A 16,928-nucleotide genomic window follows, 5' to 3' on the forward strand; every position below is an offset into this window, starting at 1 on the left:
TGAAGTAAACTCTTCCAAGTGACCATGATATTTCTAAGGATGCGATATTCAGAGCTCTAAATGCCTTTTATACATATATTTCAACAGAACATGAAAATCGTGTTAATGGTCTGAATATCTGTCGGAAATAAACAACGTTGAAATGGTGTATGAAATGAAGGATCACTATGTAGATTTTATGTTGCTTTCTCAAAGTAGTGAAGTATGATAGTTTTTATTTGCAGTATCATGTTTGCTAAGCGTAGTTGATGTTTCTTTGAAAACACCTGTGATTGTGTTGAATCCTATTGACATGATTGTAAGAGCTAAATATAAGATAACTTAGAAGATTTACTTTTAACATATAACACTCAGAGAAGGTCAGAAATGATGAACACGGGTACACTAAATGTGTATGATATGACTCGGCCACGCAGGTATGCTCACTTCATGTAACCTCTTGCTTTTTATATCGTGTAGTATCAGTTTATATGTTAAGCCCACATACTTCATTCTAGCTTCTGGCCAAGCTAATTCACCTATATATTATGAGTCATATTTTGATCTTGTTAATTATTCGCTTATTAACCTTGACTACCTTTTTATATGAGCGTATATGTGTACCCTTCGTATCCTATTCATCATATGTCTGTCATTCGTTTTTGTCTGATTATAAATATTGAGTAATGCTTGCTCATAGCGAGTTGGCTTCCCAGCCATCTCCACTGTGCATCATCTTTGCTTCGCTCGCTTATACTTGCTCATGTGCCCACAGCTTTCTGGTCTGCATCATTCATCAATAAAAATGTAGTTGCCGCTTCCTTTTGCCTTCTGATTTTATACACCGTTAAGATTTGTATAATAACGGTTATCGAAGTGAACTATTATTGAAGCACGGCACTACAATCGAATATATTATCCTTTTCTCAGTCCAAATGTATTATTCAGAAGACCCTAGCAGCAACCACTCACTGTGACAACAGATTGACTCAGTATGGATAATGATATGACCTGATATATTAGGTAGTCACATAATGGCAAAAATGTTGGATGAGGCCTGCTACTCTAGTAGCACAGATAAGTGTACTATTGTAGAAAACTAAGAACTTAAGAAGAGAAGACCAATTTATAGTGCTTCCATAGAATATGAAAACCATACATTAAATACGTCATTTGCACATCTTCGAGCAGCTGTCTCTTACAATTTTCACTGTTCCTCCATTCCTGTTGTTATTTTGATTGCTGTCAGTTTTCTTCTCTATTCTCTTTATTTCAATCTTTCTAATCTTATACTAGCATGCAGTCTACTTCCAAATGGAGCTACATACTACTTATATCTATCAACATAAATAGCATACTCCACACTATCACCAGTATAGACCTTAATCCTGGACATCTGTCATGTAATTAATGTTATGCTTGTAAGATCCAAACTAAGGTTTGAACTGAAGAATAACTGTCTAGGTAGTTTAGACGCGCGCTATTGCCCAGTTGAAATCGGAACTAGGTGATTAGGTAAATAACGGATCTAAGCAAATATTACCACTCAGTTAATCAACCAATAATTGTTCACTCAATAATCGATCAATAGCAACAAATAAATGTTAATCTATCCTTTCTGGATAGATCAGATTCGTTTGAAAGATATTATTTAGTTGCTTTATAACACAGATTGTTTCCAACTCTGAAAAAGTGCTTCAATTCACAATCAAAAAGGCACAATCTTTGTCATTGCAAGTAGCACAATCATAGGGAGAACAAATCAATATGGTTGCCGCCAAGACTAAGTATCTACTAAAACAACATAAATGCAGTTCAGGAAGAAACATAGAAACTGCGCGAAGGAGTAAGAAAAAATAAACTATAATAAAATAAAAATATTACCATCTCAAATGGCATCAAAAGGACCAACAAAATGTACAACTGAAGGAATCAATAACAACAAGTTGCAAATGTATGCATGGAGGGATTTTCACACACAAAACCTTCAAAATGGATCTTACAATGCTGCTTGGAGAAGTATATTTTTCGACCTTTGACAACTATGTAAAACACCAATATTTATCAACGTTATTTGATATATCCCTTCTTCAGTATGTTAAGTCAAGTAGCTAAAATAAAACTGTGTAATCCCTAATGTAAATTTAAAATCACTAGGTGTAAACAAATAGTCAGCAACCAAAAAATACTTTATAGTAGAACACTCTATGAATTTGAATAACCAGTTAAGCTCTACACATAAAGGTTAATTTCTAAGTTAGTAACTTATTACTAATGTTTAAATAACATTACCAATACATGTCTACTGGATTAGTATGTCTGTAGCATAGATACAAATACCAATAAACATTTTGAGTCTTTCCAATTGGTTAATCAGCTCTAACGATAACGTATGAGTCTCATAAAATCCTGACTAAGATACTGCAGATAATTACAGAGACCCTTAACATTTGAATTTAGTAGTCGGAGTTTAATTATATTCCTATGAATATGAAGTATATGGCACAAATCCTGCTAGTGATCTCGCTTATTATCATTAATATAAATTACAGTAAGATCATTTGTTAATGTTTCATTTCATTTATTGATGTTTTATGGTACAGAATGCAAATACATATCATGTGATTAAAATAATTATGCACAGGTTTTGAATTTACTATGCTTAGTGATTTCAATAATTCGATAATTTATCTTGTTATTTATAGTTAACAGTCAGTTCAATAATAACTGGTAAGCTTGAATAGGTAATGATCAGAAGCTTTTCAGTTCCCTATGTACTGAAGTTAATGAATATATTATAACTGTAATAACATTATTATTAGCTTCAATAATTCTTCAAATTCATTTCGAAATATTTGGTCAATTGATGGACACTAAACTCTAAGCCTTAAAACATTTAATGTCACAGAAAGCTATTGTATATTTGTTTTGTGTAAAAATTTGATTTCGCGTTATTTTAGAATCATATTTCTATAAGTAACAGACTTAATTTTCTGGCATTTTTCAGTTCATTCATATAATAAGACACTAGTTACATTCATAAATTACTGACACAATATTAGAATTAACAATAATTGCTGTATTCAGTACTATATAATTGGTCGTAGTAAGGATCTTTTTAACAATAATAAGACTGGTAGGTCATGGGTTCGAATATCGCGAGTGCAGGATCGTGGATGCGCACTGCTGAGGAGTCCCATAATAGGACGAAACGGCCGTCCAGTGCTTCCAGGTTTTCCATGGTAGTCTAGCTTAAATGGACTCATGATTTCAACCATGAAAATAAGTTTTGTGTTTATGAAAACTTTTATACGGTAAAATCCAAACAATATATATAAATAAGTCTATACTATAGTGATTTTTTACTAAATATATATTTGTTCTCGAATATTTCTGACAATTCTACTTCTATAATTTTTTCGACTGCACAATCTAAATACTTTACATGCATGGAGTTGCATCAAGAAGTAAATAGGAAGTGAGACGTAGTAATCGCTTCGGTGTTTCGATTAGGAATTGGCATCATTTCCTATGATATCGTTTGAAAGCTTTGTATTAAAAGTCAGAAGTAAATAATATAACTGACTTTATCAGTTAGCTAGTAAGTAGGTGGCCTAGAGAAAATAATAGGCAACCAACTTATGTATAGTTTATTAGTTCAGATGTAAACTACACAGATCATGGATTCCTGACTATTTTTTGAACCAATTTGTTTTCGACAATTCAAATTCCGACTTCAGCGTTCAAATAAAGAATCAGTGGTTTCCAAGCTTGCCTACACTATAAAATTTAAGAACACCTATATCCGCAGTATCTCAGAAGTTGGTTAAAGAAACAGAATCTTTTATAAAATATTTTAGGAAAACTAGCTCAAATGAAGTAACTTAACTGTCATTTGTCGTTATTAAGGAACAATTGCACTTTGCCTGTAATCACATTATTATTAAGCATATCCGAACTTATTAAGTAAGCTAAGATATATAGATCATAATGTTTGACTACTGAAAAATTAATCAGTAAAAAAATACAAGCTACAATTTTTTTAAAAAAAAATTAAGTGTACGTAGAATACAAGTAGGTAAAATAAGTCCTGCGTCGAAAGATAAACTGTTAATTGGTTTTAAGTAGATTTTCAATTTACAAACTTTTGTTCCTCGAACTTTACTACGTTATATTATGTATGGTGTACTGTGACCACTTTCATTCTCGGTTATTCATTTGTAATAGAGTAGATTTCATCAAAATTCTTAGTATGATTAGTATTATTATGTGGTTTCATGTTTTTGTACTCAATAAGTTCAATGTAATGCTATAAGGGTTGCAATCAAAGCACCGATTGAAGTGTTGAGATCTGTGAATAAACTAGATTATGCTACAAGATATAAGAAAGAACGTCTTATCTCACTACGATATGGATTTGAAGTCTGTTTATATAATTACATTTCCAGAATTTATAAGCTGACCATTCTTGTATGAGGCTGAGCAACACTCATTCGTTTGAACTTTTGTTTCATTGCAAATAACACTGAAACCACGTAATAAATGTGAGTTATAGGTGATCCATCAAGCATTCTGTTATTTTCAAGTTGTTTTAATATCCATTTCGAATTTATCTGAAATTTTCACGAGGTCAAAATAGCCTTGGTAATCGATTGTCTTTTGGAAGTTTGTTATGTCAAAATCTGAGGGGAATCTTTTAAGTCAGTTTATTATAACTATTGAAGTCTGTAAGAACTAATATTTGTCGAGAAAACAATTTCATTTGTTAAATTTATCGTAAAAAGTGCCTTATGATCTCACCTGTAAACTCTTTACTTTCTTTAAAACAGTTTTCGAAGTTTAAAAATGGAACTGCTACCATAATTAAGTGCAAAATCAAAAATATGATTATAGGTGGCTCCCTAAGAGTACTGATCCACTTCCTATTATTTTATTGAACATTTCCTATCATATAAACACTCATATAAGTATCTTAATGTACGATCATATAAGGTTTAGCACACATGTTAACTTACCAACTCTAGGTTGGTGATCAGCTTACTATTTGAGAAGTAGTTGTGGTATTCATTGTTGTATATATTATACTCCAAAAATACTTAATTTACAAAGTTCACGACTACGACTGGTTAAATTGTCTATGGCCACAATACTTCATCACAAGAATTCCTATTTTTTGAGAATCGTCAATTTTTTGATATCTGAAGATGTACCGGTTTGTAAGTTCTAAAAATTACAAAAATTTGGGGAATAGTTTGCATCCAGCTATCCATTGTCAAGACAAAAGGTATCCTTATGTTGAATAGATTAGCCGAGTGGCCACATATCAAATTTCATCAATATAGTGTTGTCGACGTTTAAGGCCTGAAATCGGGACTCTAGTTACTACGTTGTGATGGATCAATCACGTATTTGAGCCAGTTTAGTTCTGATAGATATGGTTTACTTCTCCTTGATGTTACAACTAATTAGTTCACTAAGACTTATGACGTATCTACTGATCACCTTTCATTGGAAATAACAGGGTCATAAATATTATTTTAATGCTTTTACATTTTATTGAAATCACTAACCGATCTAAGTTAGGTAAACATTGAAAACCTGAAAGTGTTGGACGACGTTTTCGTCCTGGATGGTTGTGTGAGACCGGGAGCTCTTAGTTGTATTCTCGTTGCATTGTCGTGGATGTACATTATTTAGTTGGTCCATACTAGAACTTAAAAGCCGTTCAATGCTTTCTGGTTTTTAATGGTTGTCTAACTTTTATCGGTTGTTAATTTCAATGGAATAAAACAATCTCCGCGACCTCATACTTACACTTACTAATTGACCAGCGGTATAACCTAAAGTTACCTACATTTGAATGCAAAATTGTTACTGTCATCATAAATTTGGTTCGGAGATAGAACACCATGTCATGTAAGATAATAAAATATTGGTATACTCCTTTTCGCTCACTCTTTTAGCAGATAATTATCAATATGAGTGATAATCTGTCCTATTAGTTACCATGACATACTAATGGTGAAACAGATGTTATTTTCTTATCTTTTGATTTCAGATTTGTCTTTGGATTGTTATTCATGCTTATTATGTCCAAATCCTTTCAACCCGTCGTCACCACTAGTACACAATTACAGTAATTGTAAATGGTGTGCAGTAAGTGAAATCAAAAAATATCCATTTCGGGGAATACTATTCCCTTACTGAATTATACTAAGTAATTACAATCTTACAAATGAAACTCGCTGAAGAGACCTAAAGTATTATACAGTACCTGGTGTATAGACTTAAATACGTGCAAACAGACTAGTTGTGGATTCACTGTATTTCTGACATTATTTCTTTGAGAATGTAACTGCTTAACTATCTCCAAGATGTTGAAAGTTGGTTATTCTATTGAGATCTAAGAAAAACTTGACTGGAATGAAAATATTTTATTCGTGCCCTCTGATCATTTAAAGCGAAAAGCAATGTTACTGTGTTATCAATTGTTTACGCTTTGATCAACTGAATTTTATTAACAAGAAGGGTATGTCAAGGTTGTTGGATTTTATATTGGATATCATGTACTTGGATTAGTTAGACAATAATTTAAACCTTAAAAACAGTGGATAGTTATTTCGTCCTCATATGAAACTCCTCAGTAGTAAGGACTCACGATACAGTTACTTAGCAGAATTGTAGAGGTTAATTCTTCTCTATTTGAATCCAATAAATGATATCCCGTTAACTGAATATTTTAAGCAGGCCGATTCTTCTAGTAGTACTATGAGTTCGCTCGAGAATATTCAAAAGCCAAAGCACCAGTTGTTGGCAGAGTGCATTGGTAACAATTGATAAAATCCGCAAGCTCTCAAAAGACAACCACATTGGAAAACTAGAGAGTAAGAGTGAGTGTCAAAAAAAATCCACATATATTTATGTGTATTAACCGATTGTGGGTAAGTTATTGATTGGATGTGTAAACAACCAATGTGAGAATAAATGCTAATAATGTGCAACATGCGTTCAATCAGACTCACAGATAATTTTACATAGTAGGTTAGATGTTTAAATTACAGCAAGTAGACATACAAAAACAATATTCAATTGGCTTACTATAGCATCACTGAAAGGAGAATTTATATATTCACAACTTGATCGAAATTGAATGTAAACAGATGGATACCGACTCAGTGATCCAACGGTTAAAAGCTCATCTCACGACCTTAATTCCTAGGTTTGATATCTAGAATTTAATACTAAGGCGAAACATCCGTCCAGTGTTCTGTGATTCTAAATGATTGTTTAACTAAGGTCAGTCTATGATGTAAACTATAAAATTTATTGACACTGTAGACTACTGATGCTGTCATAATGAACACTAAATGCGCAGAAACCTGTGTGCTTATAGACACTGTGGACAAATACAAGACCTCAAAGAATAAATAAGTCTGACAATCATTCGCGGATTTGTTCCCTTGATTTTAAATAAATGATTGATTACCATAAAAAGTAAATGAATTTCATCCCATACAGTGATTTCAGTGATAAGTAATAGACAGTATAAGTGGCTTTAAAAAAATTCGTTTGGATTTGATTGATTTAGCTTTTTACTGTATGTAAAAAGAAATGAACCAATTTTGTTGGATCTCTAAAAGTAAAACTAATATTGTATATGAAAATCTAACAGAACTAGTTATCCCCATACTTTATTGATTGTTATTGTGATTTATGTATCAAGAAACATTACTGGATAATTTACCTAAATCATAGGTGTTAAAAGGTTGTTATCAAGCAGTAGATAACGTAAGTTCAAGTGTCCTTTCTACAAAAATTCTAAGACTTGTTACTAGAAACCGTGAATTGCACTATGCATGTAAGAACAATAAGACAGTGGAAAGGGATTTCTTTGATGCTAAGATAGACCATGATGATACCTGAATACACTAATATTTTTATTATTGATTTACATCGATTGACAGTGAGATTTATAAAATTAAACTGAATAGTACTTGACATTAATGAATCCACAATTAAATACATGAACACAAATTTACATCACAAAAATTTAATGTCTATGACCATTAGGTGTATTTGATTCACTAGAATCATATAACCACACTTGTTATGATGTGATACTATGGGATCAACAATTTAAAAAAAAATTGATAACGTTCTAGTCCTTGAACAACATATCGTCAAGATAACGACTAGTTGTTATGGATGATTTGGTCATCTACAATAAATGTGTTTTTTGTGAATCTTGTACTTCTCGTAGACTAGAAGTGAAACATGTAGTTGTGATATTTATTAATAAACACTCAGCTATTTAAGTTGAATTCGTAACCTCTGATGAAATATGAGATTCGTTGCTTCATAAATTTGTAGGGGTAACCAGCTGAGGTATCTTGAATATTTATGGGATAGAATAACAATTTAAAACCTTTATAAAAGCATCTTATCACTGACTTTAGCTAACAAGTAGAATATCTAGCAGGAGAGATTAGAGATAAGATTAGGAAGATGATATATGGATAATACCGTTTCTTATAGTCAAAATATTCGCTTTTGAAACAGATACGCAAAAGTTTTTTCACTACCACATTGATAGTATTTACAGATAACTGCACACTTAATGATGCCGTTTTCCTGTAATTGTAAATAGTTGTGAAGGTAGATTTTGACTGTAAAGTTGAGATGTGATATACTAAAACTGGAATTTGACAAAAAAACACATTGTTTGAATCGCTAGTGAACAAATTAAATATCTAATAGATTTTCCATGATACATTGACAGAAGAATGAAAACAAAGTAATATCCCACCATCTAATTCACATGTTTACCTGTTTTCAAGAGTACCCTTTGAACTATTTTTGTTGGACTAAAGTTGTATATCTATCCACTTCTTCATGTCTTTTATTATAGAAACTTGAAGTTCCAGGTTATTCAAACCCGATCAGACAATGTACACCCAGATGTGACTTTGAATATTTCAGCAAAACATACCCCAAGCTTAGATATTATTGCTGTCAATATAGCTATTGTAACGAAAGTGTACAGATTCGAGCAATTAATCAAATACTATTAATGACTATTATAACACCTATCTGCTTCTTTATTAATAAAAAGTGATGAAAAGATATGAACAGTACATTATTGAAATCAAACGTCTTCATAAGTTCACGACCCAATTTTCACATATTTAATCATATGAAAAATGAATTTTATTTCTATGATTCATTTATGTATTTTGATTCAGCCTTTTTTATATTATTATATTTTTAAAAAATAATAATACCCATGATTATTTTTATATTTTTGTGTTAAATAAATCATTTACTAATTAAAAATGCTACATAATACACATGTGAGATAGATGCATATTTACATTCCATAGGTTGGTTATCATTTACATGTTTAATAAAATTACCATTTTCTTCAAAATTGATTGTTTTTTTGTACTACTCGATTGCTATTTGACTGGTCTCTCGGTCTCCCACATTATCCGGACGTTCCATGTACCCATATCTATTGTTGCTCTGGTTGTTAGAAGGGGCATCGCCCTTGTGACTTTCAAAAGAGCTCGGCTTTCATCATGAGGCGTCATAATTATTCCTTCAACTCCCAGGGCAGAGTTTAAATAGTTTGAATCATTTTTTTCTGGTTAGCTTTTTTTAGCGATTTAGTTGTTCTACGGGATGGGGTCGCTAACCCGATGCCCAACCCTCCTCCTTTACCCGGGCTTGGGACCAGCAATAACTCTAGAAGAGCTACAGTCGGAGTTCCTGTGTACTAACATTTATGTATTTAACTATAGATGAGTCTAAAGCATAAAAATATATATCACCAAAACTAATTAATACACTCAACCATTTAACCATTATGTTATGTCCTTAACATATACGATTATCACAGTACAATTACCAAATTCAAATACGTTGACTTGTAAGACCAAATTAATGTTACACACACCAGTACGAGCAGCCTACAGTTTCGATTGATCCTTTTTCCGCCTAGCCTTGCCTGTTGTGTCTAGAACGCTAATCTCAGCCTCCAAGATACGAGTCGTATATTTCAAACATATTGAGTTTATATACAAATAAATCTGACCATATCACACCATAAAGAAGAAAATAACATCTGTACAAGATGAAGCCCAAAAGTGGCTGTGATTGTGAAGGACTGTTACTAATAAGTTGGGAATATCTCAAGAATATTAAATTGTGTGATAATAGTCAATAGGTCAAAAAAGTCTTATAACGAAAAGAATATGAATATACATATAATATAGTTACTTAATTGTCATACAATAAGAATATTCGTGTAATTTCAGTCCACAAATAATTCCTAACGGTTACTGCTTATTCATTCCCGTCCGGATATAACACATTAGACTTCCTGAAGTTTTACTTTGTACAGAGTTGAATCATATATTTTATTATATACATTTCTCATAATTACTTTATCAACATTGTAGAATGGAGTTTCACTTATCTATTGTTAGACCAACCATTCCGTTTCATAAAATAATGAAATAGATGGAAGTAAGTAATCAAGTAAATCAATGGTTTGAGTTCAACTAGCTGACTGGGAGTAAGTAGCGCTAGTGGAGTTTCAAACGGTTAGAGTACATTTGTCATCTGGAATCGGCAGCATGATAAATACATTTAGTGAAATATAAAAGTGGCATTTAATTGTATACATTAGCCATAAACATTCTAAATAGTAAGCGAATTCCTTAACACAGTCAATAATTGATTTTAGATAAAAAGTCGTCATTAACTGTACCTAAATTGCCATTAGACCCATTAATACCTGAGTTTTTTAACGGTGACACTAAAGTAGTCAACAGATTTTTATTTCCTTATTCCTTCACTAGGACAATCAATATTACTGGGTATTTAAAGTTTTAGACTCAGGCAAAAAATCAATTGCAAAAAATTTTTTTAAATGAAGTGAAATAATCAGGAACGCTTTCATTTTCCAGTTCAACATTTCAGTAAACCGTTATCACATTTTTCTGCAACCGAATCATGATAAAGATACGTTTTTAAATTTTGCTATTATCTGACTATAAGAAATCAAGTAAGAACCATGAATTTTGTACGATTCTAAAAGGCCTCTTAATCTATGACTCTGGAAATAAACTGAGAAAACACTTCATTAGACTAGTGTACTGATAACTATCTTCACACAATTTCTCACATTATTTCCATCATTTTAAACATCGATTTCTGTAATTTTGCATAGTTGAAATCACGGGCCAATGGAAGCTAGACCACTATGGAAAACCTGGAAGCACTGGACGGCCATTTCGTCTTATTGTGGGACTCCTCATCCACGGATGTTTCTGTAATCATGTTATGAAACACAGATATTTATGTTTAACATAAAATTCCAATATATTTTTTTCTATTACTTCTATTTATGTTGGTCGCTAATCAATTGCCCTTCTTGCTTCACTTAGTGATAATACACCCACTGAAATCATAGACCTTTAAGCTAAATTTATTTTGCACATAATTCAGCTTCGACAACCGCTTTTCTTCACAAACCACAACATATTTGCGTCATTATATGTGGCACTACACCTCCCCACATAATTATTTAAGTGTATTTGTGCTTACACACAAACAATGATTTCACATTTGTTTAGTTAGTACAGTTTTAGAAAAATGATTGTTATTCGCTGAAAACACATAACACATTATTATAACAGTATGAATGAACCACTAAGAACAATCAATCTTCAATTGACATGACAACAAAAGTTTCCAATTCATAACAAAATCTGTTTTAAGATGAAAAAAATGTGAAAGACTATTACCGTTTGTAAATCTCGTAAATTGTTTGATTTTCACTGTTTCCAGAATGGTTTTTCATGAAATACAACTGATGTTGATATTTTCGCCTACTCGAATTTCAAAGCAAAATATTGAATATTCAATACATTGTATTCTGAAAATAGTCACGTGAAACACATTTGTCAACAAGTTGTTCAGTCAATAATTTTAGTAATGTGGGCGTCACCTCACTGTTTCATATTGTGTTCAGATGTATCTTGATGTGAAATTTTGCAAAATAACAGAGTTGTATCAGTCTTGCATTACACAGATTGATGTTGATATTTTGATGTATCTAGTTTATTAGCGAGAACTCAGACGAAGCTGAGTAGGAATTAGATGATGTGACGAAGAGATTTTCACGATTTTCACTTTCAAATTTGCACAAGATATTTGTTTACTTCTAGTGCTGTTATTTTCTGAACGATATTCTAATTTGTGTAGTTGTTGTGTAAGACCTTGTGATTTGATGTCTATGTTTTCAGATTCAGCAAAGTAATTTCATTCTGGGCGAATTCAACATCGTGTGTGTGATTGTATCCTGAATAGTGTTTATTCGTTTTTGATATGATTTGCATATACTTCAGATAAAGCATGGTGAAAATTAATCACTAAAGCATTTTCATCATTTAATTAACAAAGATGTAAACTCTCCACTCTTCTAAACATCACTTACTTATTTACTTACCCCTGTTACTCCCAATGGAGCATAGGCCGCCGACCAGCATTCTCCAACCCACTCTGTCCTGAGCCTTCTTTTCTAGTTCTATCCAGTTTTTATTACTTTTCTAAACATACAAACCATGTATAAAGTAGTGAGAAATTCGCTTAATAATATTCCACCTTCTGGTAAGCATTTATGAATTCCGTTGAGTTATTTTGTTGAAGGTTATTTAACGAATAATAATCGATGGGTCTAGTTGTGACTGGTACTTTTTCAAGCCCACATGGGCTATACTAGCTTCAGGACAGACCAATTATTCATTCTTCTCAAGCCACATTCTGAACTTGTCACTCACTCACTTATTAACCCTAACTGTTTTTAAATGATCTCGTGTATTAATTGCTTGCCCTGATCATTACGTGGTTGTAACTTATCTTTGTCTGAATATAAATATTGAGTAACGCTTCATCAAAATGAGTTGCCTTACTCGCCTTTTCCGTGTTGGTTTGTTGTCCATCCGTTCAACGACATTCTCTGCTTCGCTTTCTCCACTTAGTTTCTCTGATTTTCTTTCCGGATCAATGAGTGTACGAAATATACGTATTCAAAATTCATTCTCATATTCGACTTATTCCATTCTTCTCTAACGTGAATCCAGTCAATATAAATATACGAGGGTTACCGGCATGTATATTTCGATAATAATCATCAGACTATCTAATTAGCGTCAGACATTGAGCCACTAAACTCAGTTTTATAAAATATTATTATTACTAACAAGTTCTGAATTCTGTTCTTTCAGTGATGATGAGTGTACAAAAGTGTTCTCTATTCTATTACTAAAGTATGACTGGATTACAGCACTTCCTGGTGTTAACTCATTTATTGAAGTTCTTCATTTTTGCTACAGAATGGATTTGGAAGTACTGACCATTTAATAATTCCGTGGCAAAAATAGAGATAACAGTGAATCACAGAATAGTTCTGAATGTTCCAACGTTCCCGATTTTCACTCCATTTCAACATCGAAAACTGATTTATGTTAAAAGGCAATCAGATAGTAAAAACAGTTTCTCTATCAAAATTAAAAAGGACTATAATAAATATTCAAATTAAGACAATGATATTAGAAGCAAATGATCATTATTTTGGAAAACTGAATAGAGAACAGAATGGAGAACTATTCAATAAATGTTACATAAGTTACACACCATAATTCATGAAAAGATGATCTATCTCAAGCACACCATAGTTTCACCTCACTTCTTTCCTTTCACACTTAATATATATGTTATTGTCCTTATCCAATTAAACAGTCTCCTACGTATTCACTGAAAAGACTAAGAAATCAGTTGTTAACTCGTCAAGGATTTTCTGATAGTTTTCTAAAATCAATTAAACATTTAGAACTAACAACTACTATTTATTTTTCCTTAGAATTCAGATTTTGTTATCATTATTAGTTTCTTAAATTTGTATTACTTGAAAAGACAGGTAACTCCATATCTGATACATCATTGTTCGAGTCGGGATTTTTCTCATGTAAAATAATAAACGAATAAATGATACTTGTCAATAAAGTCGATTTTACACACAAATTAATTGATATCTCACAATAATTCCAGTTAAGTTATAGTTTGAGATTTGTCATCTAAACCATTTTCTACACATCTGAAGAAATCAGAGTATTTTACTCACTTTCATTGTGTTGAAAGACTATGATATTTAAGATGATAATCATGACTCCTTATGCTCTCAATTTCAGATAATACACGAGAATAGTATTAATAGCATATACTTTATCATGAATGAACAAACGTAGAAAGACGTGAATTACATTGAAAGACCATTTATAAATTTTATATTTGTTTTCAAAATCAATCAAATTTGTTGGTTATTTCTTCTTGGTATATTTTCTCGGTCCTGATCGATATAATTTGGGAAATATTTTTTACTTGTTAAGTGCTATCGTTCTGGAGAAAGTATTTCAACATTTGGAAGGTAATTAAACACAAAACTACTTGGCAGTTTTATTCAATATGCTCCATTTTTCAGTCTGTTAGCTGAAACAGATAAAATGGGACTTCAATCCTACACATGCCTTAGGAAGACATTAGGTAGACAAACTCTCTACATATTAAAACACTCGAGAAAACCTTAATCATGTGATAAGGTTAACACAGGAAGTTCAACTTCGAGACGTAATATTCTTTATGATAAATGTTCAAATCATATTGACATTGTATGTCTAGTGAGTGTGTAGTCTGTACTACAGGATACAATAACCAATCAACATTTATTTTTTCGGTTGGCCAATCATCTAAATATGCTTTAAGATGTAGTGATAACATATGTGTCTCATAATATCTTGATTAAATTGGTCTGAACAATAATTGTCAGAACGATATACGTCTAAATATAGTTGTCGGATTTAAATTGTTCTACTCCACAATGAAATATACATCACAGATTCTCCTTTTGATCTTGCTGATTATAGTTAATCTACATTGCAGTAAGATAACTTGTTAATGTTTCGCTTAATATATAATGATTATTTTATAAACAATGCAAAGGTATTTCGGTCGACTAAAAGGAATTGAGACAGATTTCTTCTTGACTGATTATAATGACTGATTTAAATCCCTAAACTATCCATCATGTTATCTGCAACTCAATGTAAGTCTGGTGAAGACTGGTTAGCTCGAATAGGATTTTGATCAGCATTCTATTTCTTCAGTGTGTACTTCTTATGTTTGTTAGTAATACTATGTATGCTGTTGATTTGTTCAGTCGATAAACCGTTCATCAAATCATGATTAAGAACATTTGTTGAAATAGTTTAAACAGACTAACGAAGTTGATAGTACCGTTATGTCTTCTTATCTGATTTCAGGTTTCTCCTTAAGCTGCTATGAATGCTTAAATTGTCCAGATCCATTCGAGAATTCATCTCTAGTGCAAACAAAACATAATTGTGTGTGGTGTGCAGTAAGTGTAATAAATCATTCATTTGTTAAACTTCAATAAGTATGTCCTTTTTTTCAAGCTTAACTCAATGAGATTAACTACTGTTGAACTGTTATTCATTAACGTAGTTGTGACCATTCAAAACAATTTAATTGTTAATTAATCTGAATATCTGGTAATATCTCTATTGTACAAGCATGACTAACTAACAGTTATATAAATGGTGGAAAATTGTCTATTCTACTGTCTCATAAGTAGTATTAAGTTCAAATGAAAGTGAATAGTTAGTTGTTTTCAATCATTTAGGGCTAAAGACAATTTACCAGAGTGTTAGTTGTCTTCAGTCCGATCAGCTGGAATTAACCATCACTGTGAACTACTGATATTTTCAAATGATCTTCAAGTTTGCAGAAACAAATCTGTTTACTTGCACTGTGTAAGAACAAAAATGTTCAAGAAATAATTAAAACTGATTACTGTGATGATGACAACAATATGTGTTCTGATAAAAAGAATATTATTGTAAACACTTTAATTGATGAAATCGATTTGACAATACTCATTTCACATGAACAAATAGACTGTAAGATATGAAAAACTTTCTACTAGACTCTTAGCTTAATGCTAAATGACTCTGTTGATTATTGTTTCTTATTAATAGAGATAATATTATTTGTGTTGGCATAACGACAGTATATATATTTCACTTCTATCTATTTCATTGTAGAAGCTTATGGTAGGAGACTATAAAACTCCAATCAGAGAATGTACACCTAACTGCACCTTTGAATTTTGGAGTAAAAGATACCTATCACTATCTTATTATTGTTGTCAAACTAATTATTGTAATACAAGTGTAAAGACATGTATAAATCATCATATGTTAACTGTGATAGTCGTAACACTTACTTGTTTCTTCAGAGTTAAGATGAAGTGAAACTGAGCAAACATTAAAATCTACGCAAATCAATTGTATTTTCTTTTTAGCTTGCTTTCTATGTTTTTTTGGATTCATCCATATATTAAGCATGGGTATTATTTTGTAATTTATAACCGAGAACTATTACTTTTTTAAGATTTTTACAATTCATTGATACTTTAATTTCATTCTGTTTTTCATTGAAAATAATACTGTAATAAACGAACAAATTTCTTATTTACTTTCACATTTTACTAACGAATTAACAGTGACAGGTACTACACATGCACGAAATCTGATGACATAAGATGACTGATATTTCATGATGCAGTGAAATAACTGTCACAGATCAAAATGACTTTAAAAAAGAACTAACATTTGACTCAAAACATGAAGGTTATTTAACAAACTGTTATATCTTGTGGCCGAGTGAATGCTCAGTTAACGTATGACTTGATAAAACCGCCAATCAGAGAGCAGCGAATTATCAATTGGAACAGTGACACACGAAAACCATACGAGCAGTCTAGAGTGCTATCCTAGCCCAGCTAGTTAAGTCTAGAACATTAATAA

At 31.7% G+C, this 16,928-nt stretch overlaps 2 protein-coding genes across 3 annotated transcripts; both read left to right on the forward strand.

Moving 5' to 3' along the window:
* The first annotated feature begins 2,402 nt into the window (after positions 1–2,402).
* On the forward strand, positions 2,403–9,406 carry Smp_166340 (hypothetical protein). Its single transcript, XM_018795024.1, has 3 exons — positions 2,403–2,530; positions 6,038–6,135; positions 8,888–9,406. Exons 1-3 carry the CDS (start codon positions 2,464–2,466, stop codon positions 9,092–9,094), a joined length of 372 nt encoding a protein of 123 aa, XP_018649378.1. The 5' UTR covers positions 2,403–2,463; the 3' UTR covers positions 9,095–9,406.
* Positions 9,407–14,920: 5,514 nt separating this feature from the next.
* Smp_081900.1 (hypothetical protein) lies at positions 14,921–16,595 on the forward strand (the record flags this gene model as incomplete). Of its 2 annotated transcripts, XM_018795025.1 has the most annotated exons (3): positions 14,921–14,981; positions 15,363–15,457; positions 16,164–16,373. In XM_018795025.1, the coding sequence occupies 3 exons, from the start codon at positions 14,921–14,923 to the stop codon at positions 16,371–16,373; spliced, it is 366 nt and encodes a 121-aa protein (XP_018649379.1). The 2 variants fall into 2 exon arrangements, with proteins under 2 accessions (XP_018649379.1, XP_018649380.1); XM_018795026.1 differs by lacking the exon at positions 14,921–14,981 and having other exon boundaries at positions 15,341–15,457; positions 16,164–16,595.
* Between the last annotated feature and the right edge of the window lie 333 nt (positions 16,596–16,928).

This window comes from Schistosoma mansoni, chromosome 1 (genome assembly GCF_000237925.1).
Source record: "Schistosoma mansoni strain Puerto Rico chromosome 1, complete genome".
NCBI lineage: Eukaryota > Metazoa > Platyhelminthes > Trematoda > Strigeidida > Schistosomatidae > Schistosoma > Schistosoma mansoni.